This window comes from Tursiops truncatus, chromosome 12 (assembly GCF_011762595.2).
Source record: "Tursiops truncatus isolate mTurTru1 chromosome 12, mTurTru1.mat.Y, whole genome shotgun sequence".
Taxonomy (NCBI): Eukaryota; Metazoa; Chordata; class Mammalia; order Artiodactyla; family Delphinidae; genus Tursiops; species Tursiops truncatus.
In genome coordinates, this window is record NC_047045.1 from 32,636,728 (window position 1) to 32,651,690 (window position 14,963).

The following is a 14,963-nucleotide window of genomic DNA, read 5'->3' on the forward strand; positions in this document are numbered from 1 at the left end:
TGGGGTCTAAAAATTGAATTATTAACGACTATTGAAATCTCCACTGTACTACTGTGTGAAATTAGTTAATGGTTACCACCAACTCAGTTTTCTTCTTCTAAGTTAAAAGAAGTTCAAATGGAAACATAAATAAAACGTATATAATACCACCACTACAAAGATTCCCTAATAACCCATCTTTATTTACCTATACATATGAAACATCAGGGATTATTAAGATATTTTATATAACCACTATAGCCCCAAGATCATTCTCCAGATGGGCTAGGGTTTTATAATACAACCAGATTTCTATTCTCCATAATTTAAATGCCACATTATGTAAATCCCATTAAAATAACAGATATGGAGAACATAAGGGAAAATAAAATATGACCCTAAATCTTCATTAATTATTTAAGTCTGACTTGTCAACTTATCACTTTGCAAATTATTTTCTACTGCAGCCAAGAGAAATATTAGTTACAACTAAAGTAGCAATTTCTTTTTATTAAAGAATCCATCATGTCTTATTCAGTAAAATAAACTTTTTCTTATTAAAAATTTTCTGTCTAGAGGCTCCAACAGAGGCCATTACAAGGTTTGGGGTCTCTATAAACATACTCGATTTTATGGTTTGTTAATTTGGTTAATTAATTTAAATAGACTCATATAAAAATTATAGCTAACAGAGAGGACAGCACTGTTTCACATGGCAGAAATAACTCCAAATTAATCTTAGACATGCTGTTGGTAACCAAACAGCAGTTAAATGGGCGTGTGTCTAAAATAAGATTAGAACAGTAGATTCAACTCAATAATGTTGGTAAATTTTGACTGTTTTGTAAAACTGTTTAAATTTTTACTCGAGGTTTGTTAGGTTAATGCAATTAAAAATATTTTATATACTTATTTTTGGTTTAAAAAGCCATTTTGTTAAAAAATGTATGATGGAATCAGTCCTGAACTGGGAAAGAAAGTATGTGAATCTGAGTTCTGGTCTTGTTATTTGACTTATCAAAGAAAGTGTTCTTCAAATGAGATGCTGATTAAAATTAATGAAAAATAAAAGCTCAGATAATGATCATTCAAAAAACCAAAATGCCAAAGTAACTGATATTGTTTCAGTGTATTCAAAGGAGAGAAGGACATATTATTTTAAAAAGACCAAAAATTCTACTTTGAAATACTGTTAAATAGCAGTGTGATTTAGAACAAATTATTTAACCTCTTTGATCTTTATTTCCTCTAGTACATAGATAGTTACTAGAGTCATAGGATTATGGTAAGGATTAAAGGATATCCCACACTGCATTTAGTAAAACAACAACTCTCCAATTTTAGAATGCATCAAAATCACCTGGCAGGCTTGTTAAAAACACAAACTGCTGCTCCTCCCCTCTACCCCCTTTCTAATTAAGTAGGTCTGAGGCAAGACAAGAATTTGCATTTCTAACAAGTTCAAAGGAGATGCTAAAACTCTTTGTACAGGAACTTGGAGACTTCCTCAGAGCTGGTAAGTATTAACACCATGATGAGGTTAATAAGCATTAAGAAAATTAACTTGACCTAAAAGACTAAGTGGTTAGATCAGTGAATGAATATTATAAATTGACACCTATATAAACATTTATTCCTCACTTAATGCAAGTGTGTGTACATATCTAACACCACAAAAAACAATTTAAAAGAACACTTAACCTTTAACAACCTTTGTAAGGGTGTTGTGCCAGATGAACTAGGAATAAAACAATTAGTAGAAATATTTAAGCCTGAGATTATTTTAGAACTGGAGGGAGGAGGCCAAAGATTGTGAAATCTTGAATCAAATTCTCTTCTCTAGAAATTTCCACTAAGAAGGAAGAATAAGAATCGAAATACCTGGAAAAAATACATGGCAGATAGATGTCCCACAGGAAATGCTGCTGAGAAATAATGTTTTATAATTTATGGTATTGTCTACTGTTAGTTAAAGAATGAGGCTTGAGGATGAGGAAGTTTATGTCATGGTGTTTATGTTTTCACTCTAACCAGCACAGCCATTTATTTGTTTTGTTCTCAATTCTTCCCAACTTTCTTAACCCAGGATCCTCAAGAGAATTAAGTCCCAATGACCTAAACAAATAGTGATTCTAAAGTGTGTCCCCAGACTAAGAGCATCCTCTGGAAACCTGTTACAACTACAAATTAATAGCGTCACCCCACATCTGAGCCAAAAACTCTGAGGCTGGGACCCAGCAATCTGGTTTAATAAGCCATTAATAAGATGAATGTTAAAATTTGAGAGCCCAGTGAAATGGCATCCACTGTATGTAAAAAAAAATAACAAAAACAAAACCCCCCAAACCTGTCCTCTGTGCATTTAAAATGGTTCTTTAAGTACTATCTTTGGGAGACTGAAGAAAATAGCCAAATCATTTTCCATGTTCTATAGTCTGAATGAGGAGTGCCGCTGCCGGTATATTTCAGATTTATATACCACAAGGGCATGTAGGCAACAAAACAGTTTTTATTGCTGTGATTATATTACCCTATCTGTGATATTAAGTAAATGCAATTTTAAGAGGCTTCATTCTGATTGCTGTGAATCAGTTCTCATTTTAGGTCTGCCAATACTGACCAGCTAAAGACACTTAGGTCATCTGAAGATCTTTTCACACCAGTACCCAGTTTCCTCATTTATTTTTTCATTTGCATAGTATTCCTTTACTTAGAAATACCATAATTTACTTAACCAGTCCTTGTTTAATGGACATTTATGTTGTTCCTAATCCTTTCTTGCTTAAAGCAATGCTGTAATAAATAACTCTGTATACAAGTCATTTCACAATTTTGTGGATATTTTCATACAAGTGAAATTGTTGGGTCAAAGTATATATGATCATTGAACTATGTCCCTATTCTGAATATTGTCTGTTTTATTATTGGGCATTTTTTTCTTATTAATTTGTAGGTGTTCTTACAATACAGAAGATAGTATGTTTTGTCTTTTTCTATATTGCAAATATTTTGTTCTATGCTTTATCTTTTGACTTTATTTATGATATCTTATTCAGTATGGAAATAGTTAATTTTTCTTTAAATCTGCCAGGATTTTTCTCTATGACTTCTGGGAAATTCATAGGCAAGAAAGTGAATATAGTCATAAACATATGAAAAGGTGCTAAACTTCAGTAGCACTGTGTGGCTCTGGAAATCCAATGGTGGGCACAAGCAGAGTTGGATTTTGCTCTTGTACATGCACAAACACACATATCTATCTGCAAAGACATCTACAAAGATATTCATAATGTACTGCCACATAAAAAAATATCAAGTTGAAGAACAATTTCCATAGTATTATTCTGAGTATATCATAAAGGGTGTGTGTGTGTGTGTGTGTGTGTGTGTTTAAAAATAGGGAGATATGGATGGAAACCCACCAAAGTAATTACCTCAAATGAAAATGGGATGGGGAGTATAAAAAGATAATGTGTTCTCTGTATATCTTATATTGCTTATCTTACCCATTGAAACAAGCCTTAATAGTTTTATGAATATATAAATTATATTGAACAGGAGAAATGATCAGTGATGAGGCTGTAATAGTATGTTTATAATATACTATTGTACTACCATATTTGATGTGATTATTTTATTGCTAAGGGATTTACGGTGTCAAAGTAAAAACTTAAAGAACACATATTTAATAATGAACTTAGAAGGGTGGTAGTGGTACTTTTGATCGAAGAGACACATTTATCTTGTTTTAGTTCACCTGGAAATGCTTTAAGAAGAAAAAAGAGACATGGTCTAGCAGAAGAAAATAAATAGTACTTCCTGGAAAAGTATACAGAGGTCAAAGGCACAGAGAAGATAGCAAATCCATATGGATTTGGTGAATACTGGCTCTAGGCAGAAATGGACATGTAGACAGAAGAGCAGTAATAGCTGGAAAGGCAAAATACAACCTCATTATAAAATATATACTTAGAGAAAATTCACTCAAGACTCAGAAAAAAATGATACCACTAAAAGCAATACTTGAAAAATTATTTTTATGTTAGACAAAGATTTTAATCTGAGCAGTTAAAGAGAATGCCATCATCATGATAAAACATGAATTTTTGTAAAGGAATATACATTACATGTTGATAAAAAAATTATGACTCAAGGAAGTGTAAAAGAAAAAGGTGGATAAAACATAGGAAAAACCTAAAGACGATTTTGGAATGTAAATTGATAGAACAATGGACAGGACAATTTTAAAAGGCTGGGGTTATTAAAAGAAAAAAGGTGGCCCTGTTTTTTATGAAGGGTGAAGATGAGCGAGAAAGCACTTAGGGAGGTCTCCCTGAGAAATAGTGTGATTGTTTGAGACAGATCTTATAAAAAGAACTCTGATTTAAACATTTTAAAATATAGCTTTGTGGCCAATAAACTACCTGAAACATTGGTACCAATTTATAAAAGTCACTTAAAAAAAAGAAAAAAGAAAGAAAGAAAAGAAGAAACCCTTATACCCACATGGGGGGAGATGATGCCACTATTATGGTTAAATTAAAATCATAAAAATTTCCCTGACGATTCCAGGTACAAGTGATACTTTATTCTTTTGAGCATCCAAAGAATTCACGGGCCCCTCTCTTAAGCATTTATCACTGACTATATTTTATTTTGAACTATTTTTGTGCTTGATTTAGCTCCTCTGTGAGTCTGTGATCATCCAACAATTACATGACAGGTATTGGGGATGTAACGGTGGGCAAGGCCGGCACGTGCCCTGTGCTTATGGAGCTTATATCTAGTTACTATGATGCACGATTGGAGTCTGGGAAATGGTGAACACAGAAGCTGCCATTCATTACATGAACAACTACAGGAAGAAGATGCAGGTTAAAAAAAAAAAAGAAGAAGAAGAAATAAAAGCATAATCTACAAATTAACTGGGGTCCTCTCTCAAAATTAGCAAATTCCTTGATTTAAAGGTGATGACATTCCAGGTTTCTTCATTATTGGCCTTAGGCTGTCATCTCTCTAAATCCTTCCTGCTGTTCAAAGCCTCCATGCATTTGTATATTTCTAGGCCTTTACCCATGTTTTACTTTACTTAGTTCTCCTGCCAACTTCATCTGGGGAAATTCTACAAACCTTTAAGGCCCAGTTCTAATGACTCTTCTCCAATCTCTCCAGGGAAAGCTATCACTCCCACAGCACTTTGTTCATACTTGTGCCTTGTGTAATCCTGAGATGTACATAGGTCTCTCCGCTGTTGTTCACAATTACTAGGACTAATAATAAAAGATATGATTTACTAAGTGCTTACTATGTGCTAGGCCCAGTACTAGGTGCCAGGCATAGTTATTTAATTGACTATTAACAACACAATTAGGTAGGTAATTCTATTAGAATTTTACAGATGAGAAAACTGAAGCTCAGAGTTTTAATAACTTTCTACTCATTCAAGAGCAGAACTGGGAATTATTCTCAGATTTGATAGTCCAAAGCCTATTTTCTTTCCACCAAGTTATATTTCCTCTTTGGGTGTTGCCTGAGGGCACGTTTACACCTTACTAATTTTGAGGTCTCCTTGTCATCCCCCATACCACTCTCCCTGCTATCACCAAATCAGTGGGCACTCATAAATGACTGCTGAAATTCCAATGTTAAAAATGGTCAACTTTCACAAAAAATATTTATTTTTAGCACATTTTTGAGCAGAGATATGAATTTAAAAGTTTATAAATAATAATAGGATGTAGGCTGAGTTAATACTTTCACTGATACCTTTTATTAGAATCTGGGGTATAAAGCTAACTTCCAATTATTCAACTAGATAATTAATTTTCCTAGATAGTTTTATTTAAATTTATTAGCAAACGTTCCACTGATAATTAATAACTAAAATAGTTACTATTAGTCTTTTGATACTGTTGTAAAGCTATGTGTATACAGTTGACCACTGAACAACATGAGTTTGAAATGGGCAGGTCTACTTATTTGCAGATTTTTTTCAATAGTAAATCCTACAGAACTACACGACCCACTGTTGGTTGAATCCCATGCAGAATCGCTGATCTGGAGGAACCACGTGTATGAAGGCACCGCACATACTGAGGCCTGATGATAAGGTATAGGTGTATTTTTGACTGTATGGAGGGTTGGTGTGCCCCCAACACTCACGTTGTTCAAGGGTCAACTGTACATTTTAATGCCATTGCAAAGTTAAAAATTTGGATTTTTAAAAAGAAACAATTTATAAAATGAGCTAGTCTAAGAGCATCTTAAAAAAAAATTCTTGACTTTGAAGTCAGAGACAGTTCCTAAATCAAAGCTACTTACATTTACAATGAATCAAATTATTCAGATCCATTAACCAAAATAATGTCTTACTGATGGACATGAATAAAGAAAGCATTTTTATGTTTTATAATGGTAGAAAATTTAACACTAATACATTTGGATTACATCAATAAAACTATTACTAAAAATAGGGCTAAAATAATAAATTTTAAACTTCTCTTAATAAAATTTAAACTTATTAATCACGACTATAACAACTAGCATTTATTATCAGATATTCCTGCCAACGAACTGCATTACTAAAGCATAATTTTTAGTTTAAAAAGACCTGGTAAAAGGCTTATCACATATACAAACTACATCAAATAGAGTTAATTTATCTTGTCTTAGCTGTCTCAGAAAACTGTATAATTCACTGACTAGTCTTCATGCATTAAATTATGCAAATAAACCAACGAAAGTAATCTGGAGGTAGAGAGAGAAGTGGTTCCACAGCTCCAAGCTGTGTAATTAGATCTACACTCAGCAGTTCAGAGCCACCTCTGGGCTCTCATGCTGAGAATATGCAGTTCTTCTCAAGAAATCTAAACTTTTAAAGTGATAAACAGATTCAGGTTATCATTACTGAATTACATTTTAGGGCATTACCCTGAATGTGAAATATATTCTTCATCAATTTCTCTAAAGGAATCATTTTAATATTTATCAGCTTCTATATTTCAGTTATATAGAGCTTTAACTGCTAAAGTTGGTTAAAAGAAATCCACAATGCTTTACACCTTCTAAACCCTAAAAGATACTCTTTATTAAAATGTATAATAATTTAAAAAAAAACAAAGTTGGACGACTTAGTGTCCGTATGTACCATTACAGCAAAAAAATATAACATCAGAGCTAAGTCCACTGTAAAAAGTATTATCTTACAACCAATTTGCATATATCAGGACATTGTACAATACATTTGAAGCATAAGATAGTTATATTTCAGTATGGTCTCTAAAATATTAAGACCACAAAAAATAGAGAAAGAAAGTAGAGCTTTTAAAACATAATTTTAAAATAGTAAGTATTTTGAATAAATTTTCCCTTTGCTATAAACTTAACATAATTAAAAATGTTTTCTTAAGCATTAAGGGGCTGTGGAAAACTATACTTTCTGGCTAAACCCTAGTTTGTAGGGGTGGTACAGCATTTTCAGCTACAGGTCTGTCTTACCATATATGCAAATACATTACTTTGTACCTGATTTGAGCAACAGAGGAGTCACAGTTGCCTGTGACTACTGACACTACACATAAAAACTTCCAGGCTACTGCATTCAGCCAGTATGTACCATTAGTATTCCACCTGGTTTTCAAGGCCCAGAAGGGCAAAACTACTGGTTTGCTTAGTTCGATGTATACATGACAAAGTGGAAGATGAAATCCCACCTCTACTGAAAAGCTAAATTGATACTGCATACGGAAAAGATCAGTCCACTTGCTTATCACCACAAGTATCAGTCCACTTGGTATCACCACCACAAGAACAGAAACTATTCATCCTATGGAAATTATGAAAAGTTAATGCCACAGAACAGTGGTTTAAAAACTCATTTTGGCTTTCTTTCACTAAACTCTTTTGCAGGATCTCTCTCTCTCTCTCTCTCTCTCTCTCTCTCTCTCTCTCTATATATATATATATATATATATATATAAAGATTAAGCTACCTGAGTGGTCCTGAGAGATCCAAATCTCGTATCTCACTTCTTCCTCCCAAACAGCACACCTCTCCCAACCTCACGCCAACAATGCCCGTGGCCCCTTGGAGCACGCTGGAGCAGTCTGAAAATAACAGCTGTGAGAGGAACTCTACTAGGGGAAAGGAACAGCTCAACATTATATTTCCTTGAAAATTCTGAAAACCCCAAATCTCTTTCATTCTTCTGGATAATATTTTGGGGAAAGAAATAAGTGGAAATATTAAGAAATAAAATGCGGGCTTCCCTGGTGGCGCAGTGGTTGAGAGTCCGCCTGCAGATGCAGGGGACGCGGGTTTGTGCCCCGGTCCGGGAGGATCCCACAAGCCGTGGAGCTGCTGGGCCCGTGAGCCATGGCCACTGAGCCTGTGCGTCCGGAGCCTGTGCTCTGCAACGGGAGAGGCCACAACAGTGAGAGGTCGCGTGAAAAAAAAAAAAAGAAAAGAAAAAGAAATAAAATACTTTCACTGGTTTCTAAATACCATTCTCTTACCAGGTTTGCTTGCAGAAATGATTAATCAGAAATGATTAATTCCAATTCTGGGATGTGGGCATGTCAAAAGGATAAAGAAGGCAACTTGAAGGGGTTCCCCATTGCCAAATCTGGGCTAATATGGTCATCTTGTAATAATGTAATAATGGATTATAACCTTTTGAATACAATAAGAATTTGAGTTGACAGAAATAAATGAATAAATGGGAAGGGGGAAAGCTCTTTCTTACATACAATGGAATGAAAGGAAGGATGGGAGTTAGAAAATCATCAATAAATGCTAAAACAAGTGGGTGAAAGTTTATTGTGAAATCTGTACATTTACATTTTATGCATAATTAGATTAACCTTTGGTTCTCATCAGATTATGAGCAACACTAATGCAGAGTGTATCTTTCTGTTTTCTGTCTTCAGCACAATCTCTGGCACACACTGGCTATTCAATAAAGACTTGCTGAATATTAACAGTATTGCCTTGGCTTAGTCTTAAACACCATCTATCTCCATCCTGTTCAATACCTAGAATTAAGGTTGATGACTCAGATATAGTTCATACACTACAAGAAAAGAGGAGCAGTTTCTATATTTGGCACTCTACCCACTGTAACTCTTACCTTAACATGGCAAATAGACTACAGAAAAAGATCCCAAATTATGAACCATTCTCAGTAATTTACAAGCTTCAAAAGTCTAGAATTCTCGGGCTTCCCTGGTGGCGCAGTGGTTGAGAGTCCGCCTGCCGATGCAGGGGACACGGGTTCATGCCCCGATCTGGGAAGATCCCACATGCCGCGGAGCGGCTGGGCCCGTGAGCCATGGCCGCTGAGTCTGTGCGTCCGGAGCCTGTGCTCCGCAACGGGAGAGGCCACAACAGTGAGAGGCCCGCGTACCGCAAAAAAAAAAAAGTCTAGAATTCTCTTTCCATTTTAAATTTCAGCCTACATTATAAGTATTAAAAGATTATAAGCATTACTAATTATAAAATGTTCATACAGACACACATAAGCAAAACTTTTAAGAAACATTATGTTGAAGCTGGCCTACTTGTAATGATTAGTTTAATAATGAAGGAATTTAATGAAGTTCTAAAAATCCAACCACTGAATTCATGCTTCATCGAAGATGTTTTCAAATATGACTAAAATCTGACCCAAATTACACTGTTCTTAGTTACTCCCCATAGTACAACTGTGGGTCAACTTAATTCATTGGTAAACCTAGGTCAATCCGCTAAAGACTGATAAGACAGAGTAAAGAATACTTTAATACACGGTAGCATCACACACAGAAAAATACTTTACTGACCTCTATGACAATCCAAATTGCATTGACATTTGTTATTGACAGCCCCAAAATACATCTATTCTGTAGAGCAAATTAAGCAAGACCAGCTAGTCTATTACTATGCAAATAAAATTCATTAGTGAGCTAACAATTTCATTTCTAAAGATGCTGCTGGACTTGAAGTTCTATTATTATTCAACGTTATAAGATGTTCTGGACTGAATCTAATTTCAGTAAAATAACAACATAAGAATGTATTTTTAAGATTTCTATCAGTATTTTTCATTTATTTCCTTAGACAATAATCACTACTTATAATTCTAAACATCCAACTGTGCATTTAATATTCTCAAGTGACACACTTGAATAGATTCTCCCTAAAAAGAATACGCTTTTTTTTTTTAAACTTACTTGAGCAGAAGAAATCCCACTAAGGCAATATACTCTCAATAAAATTTTCTAGCTAGACTAATTAAAACTGTACTGCTATAAAGGGAAAAATCACAAAGTTGTAATTCCTCTTAGATTGGCTCTTAACTGTCTCCATTTTTTTGAGGCTGCTCTAATATTTGTGCTTACAAAATGAAAAACACCTCGGTTTTCCATAAATCTGTATTGTACTCTTCAGTTGACCCTCTTTAATAAGAAAAAAAGGTAAGAGAAAGGAAAAAACAAGAAAAAAAAAGATTTATCTGCAAGCCCAAGTTGAGATACTTACACTGCACTTAAAAAAAGGTACAATGCCATCTGACCAACATTAAGCCATGCATTTGGCCTTTCTCCATGATTTCAAAAACACAGCTACAAGACAGAGCAAATAAAATACCATAGTAAAAAAAAAAAAAGTGAGACCAAAGTCCATGGAGAACATAACAAAGGACCACCAGAGAGACTATGCAATCTAGGTAAGGTTAGAAAGATTTTTATAAAGCAGACAGTGGTAGCAAACTATATTACTGGGATAGTTTAGTAGAGTACATGTCCTTTCAAGACACCTTTAGGTCTTGTTGGAAAACAATCCTTCCTGAAATTCCTGGTGATCCTACATGGTCAGGGCCTTCTGAGCAGTGGAAACTGAAGGGCTTTAACGGTAGAGAATGCCTCCACTCCCCCAGAGCCATTTCTTCCCACTCTATAGGTAATAAAGCCTAGAGGCTCCTTTCTTATCACTCAAAGAGACAACTGCTTGGTATTCCAGGGTACAGGCCGCCCCTTCCCTCCTCAAGAGGGAATCTGTTTATATTCCAGAGTGAAAGAGAAAGGTCCCTGGGCAGGTCAGTTGGTCTACTTCTTTGTCTCCTTTCTTCCTCCCTTCTTTCTCCCTCTCCCTCCCCTTTCTCCTTATACCCTCTCTTCCCCCCACCAGAAGGGAGGATGTGCCAGCAACAACTATATATGCTTTAAGTTTCATAATTTTGGAGCACTCCTATGGGGCCACCCATGTGCACAGAGGTAGCTGGCTCTTACCATGTTACCCTGTAAAGCTAAAGAGGGGCAACCAACACCATGCTCTGTGAATAAATATAAGGTCGGTTCCCTACCCAGGTGTCTCTTGTTTTCGCCTATGTGCGTGTGCATTTGTGTGTGTGTGTGTGTGTGTGTGTGTGTGTGTTATACAATGAAGTTAGCCTATGGCAAGCTAGCACGAATATCTTAGACCCTTAACAAGACTTAAGTCTCTGACCATATTTCGAGAGCAGCCACTAACTTGATGAATGCTGTACAGGTTGGAAATGCCCACTTTATTTGCCATAATACATTTAGAGCTGCATTTCCCATCTACTCATTCATAAAACTAAGAAAAAAGTAAGATAAGATCTGAGACTATTACACTACTCTCTTAAAAACAGAATCATATTTTATAATATTAACTACAGAGACATAGTTCCTTCCTTTCCACCCCTTCTCACTTAAATATGCTACTATGACAACAAGAAAAATAAAAACCCTAGTTACAGGAAAGACAGTAAACGTTTGCAATGGTTCATTGAGTTTAAATATTCAACTCCCTTTTTTGCACTTTGAGCACGTACAGGAATAGTTGTATCAGATTTCCTTGGGACACAAAATATTATACTTAGCTTTAATAAAAATACTGTTTGTTCAATTTTATCAAAAGATGGCTACAAAAATGTAATCAACAAATGCTTGTGGTGGTAACGAAACTTATTAAATATACCTACCAACTGCTTCTAAGTCCAAATACCAGCTGGAAACCAGCTAATAGAGATTCAATATATCATTTTCTAAAGTGAAACAAACAGCTGTCAAATTAACTTCTGACAATTTAATGTAAAATTTCTGAATAGCTGTCCAGAGAATTTTCTATGGTGTTATAAAAGAAAAATGATTACTAGCAGTCAAACACTGTTTTAGTACTTCCCAAGTCTATGTTATTACTGTTATTCAAAAAATATAAATAATTAAAATAACAGTATAAAATAAACATGTACGTAAATTAGGTTTTATTTTCAACAGAATTAGTGAAAATACCAAATATACAGAGTATATGACAAAATTAAATACCACAAAATAGATTCAATGTTTCTTTTATATTACTTAACCTGATAATTATATATTTACTGTAATTTAATACTATAATTACACAAATCACATGAATAAATGACAAAATAATCTAGTAAATTCACTTCGTAAGTCTGGAATATTTGATTTAAATCAACTGTGGATCTATATAGAATCTTTCAAACAACAAAATTTATAACAAATTATATACAATTTAACTAACTTTTCACACAAAACATGCATTTATGCATTGGCTAAATGCATAAAGCATATATGCAAAACCCAATAGTTATAGTTGTTCCTATGCAAGACATTCTGGAGGTGTGAAACAGAACAAACTGAGAGGAAAATTATACAACAGTATGGTAATAGTACCTAGTAAGAGGACATAGCAACTTGTACTATCTTCATATTTTGCTACTTAAAATATGAAGAGAGGCACCAAAGAAGACACAGAGAACGAGAAAATGGATAGAAGTGGTGATAACTTCTATAAGGGAGTTATACGGACCTGACATATAAAAATAGAGATAACGTCCAACTATTTAATAGATGAAGTGGATGAGATGAAATGGATGGAGCATAAAGCTTTGCCTTCCAGGTCTGAATCATTATATATGTTCCTTGGGTTCAACAATGTATAAAATATAAAGAGAACCAGTTTCAGGAAAATAAAACCACTTGTATTGCTTCCAATTTTATTCCAAGATTAGGCACAGCATTTTTTTTTTCTTTTGATCTTTGGGCTGAAGATCTGTAAACTATACAAGGACAGATCAAAATTTAGTTTATACCTGAAAGTTTCTAAACATCATTCTGAGACAAACTGTTCCATGTGCTCAACTTGTGCTGTAATTCCAGAAACCACTGATTACCAACTTTAAAAAGCTCAAATGCCTATAAACATGGACATACTTGTATATATCTATACGTGCCAGGAGAAAACTGAATACACTCAGGGGCAAGGGTACTGGGCATGAGGCGAAGTGAGGAGAAAGTAATTCATTAGTCTTTTCTTTACACGTTTGTGTTGATTCCCTTGTTATAAGAATGTGTTATTTCAGTAATAAAAATCCTCGAAGACTTAGGAAAAAAATGTTAAGAACAATGAAGGAAAAATGCAATAATAATATTCCTCATCAAAAAGTATTCCCTTTGCAAATGAAGAGAACATTACAAGGTTAACAAAGAAACTGCTATATATAAAATCTCAAGAATATAATTGAGTACTCTTATGGTAAGCTATAGTTCAGAAAAATGGAACTTTTCTCTGTTGCCTTAAAAATGTGAAATTTTAAAAGGGTTCAAAGGTTACCCCTCTAGGGCTTAATGAATAGAAATAAAGAAAGAATATATTAACTTAAAATAACTGGTGGCACAAATGATATCTATATCATGAAAAATAGCTAAGTCAGATGGATATTTTATTTTAGGAGAAAATGAGATAATTTAATACTTCTAACTTCTAACAGAAAAGACTATAACTAGATGAAATAATATTAAGAGTAACTGTATGGGATGAAACATTTTTAAGGAGAATACCAACATTCTTTCATTGATCTTTACAGACTACAGGGGGAAAAAAATCCTTAAGAAAGTAATCCAAGTGATCTTTGATGTCGTTCCACTTCTCCAGGTTGTTCTCCCCTCAGCCTGGATGTTTGGCTTACTGTGGAACTAATTATTATTTTCTTGATTTTCTTTGAAGTTCGTTGCTCCCTAATCCTTTAAGAGTAAGTTCAGACTTAACGAAGACTACCACATCTTCCGTTCACTTATTCATTACACACTATGTGAGCACCAACTGTGTGCCAGGTACTGGTGAGGCCATGATAATACAATAATGAGCAAAACCAGAGATAGCCCCTTTCCTATGGGACTTATGATCTTCTACTGAAAAGTGGTATTAATCAAAAACAGCCAGGAAAAATGTAAAACTACAGCAAGAAACAGGAGGAAGACGTATGCCGTGTTATTATATAGTTCATAATAGGGAGGTGAGAGAGGGAGGTTAAAAAAAGGCTTCTCTAAGAAAGATGAAATCTAAAGGATTTAGTAGAGGTCAACTTAGCAGAGAATAAAGAAGAATGTGTGAGGCAGAGAGAACAAGTTACGGAAAAACTCAGAGGTTAAGTGAAAAAGCATCTCTATGATGAGGGTCTGAAAGAAGACCAGGAAGCAGGGAGGTAGGAAATGAGGAAGAGACATGTATGTGATGAAGAAGAAAGGAGAGAGGTAATGGCCCAAGACTATAGGAACCCCTGGGCCCTTTTAAAGGACCTTTAAGTATTCATGTGTCACTCGGAGCTTTATTTTGAAAGCATCATTCTAGCTAGCTGCACCATACAGAACAGCTAGAGCAAGGCCAGAATGGACATCGAACACTTAAGAGAGGTAGAGCAGCTAAGAGGTGTCCTGGATGACATGATGCGTATCTGGATTAAGTGGCGGAGATGACGGTGCAGAAGGAGGAGGGAATGGAAAGAAATGGGCAGGTCTGAGAGACACTTATGTCAAATGGACAGGCCCTCATGAGGGATCAGAAATAAGAACACAGGAGAGAGAGTTGAAAAGGGTGACTTTTAGGCTTCTGTTTTACAGAACTAAATCTATAGTTGTGCCATTCACTGAACCAGGGAATAATGGATGAAATACCACTGGTT

The 14,963-nt window shown here is 34.8% G+C and overlaps 1 protein-coding gene across 4 annotated transcripts in view; it reads right to left on the reverse strand.

Moving 5' to 3' along the window:
- Positions 1–14,963, reverse strand: part of ASCC3 (activating signal cointegrator 1 complex subunit 3) — a 332,868-nt gene that overhangs the window by 162,428 nt on the left and 155,477 nt on the right. Inside the window, exon 14 of one of the 4 annotated variants that reach the window (XM_073789462.1) lies at positions 8,209–8,388. The exons of the other annotated variants lie outside the window; for them this stretch is intronic. Coding sequence (XP_073645563.1) covers positions 8,224–8,388 — 165 coding nt within the window. The 3' untranslated portion in view covers positions 8,209–8,223. Of the gene's footprint in view, positions 1–8,208; positions 8,389–14,963 lie in introns of those variants that run through there. 4 annotated transcript variants of the gene reach the window in all.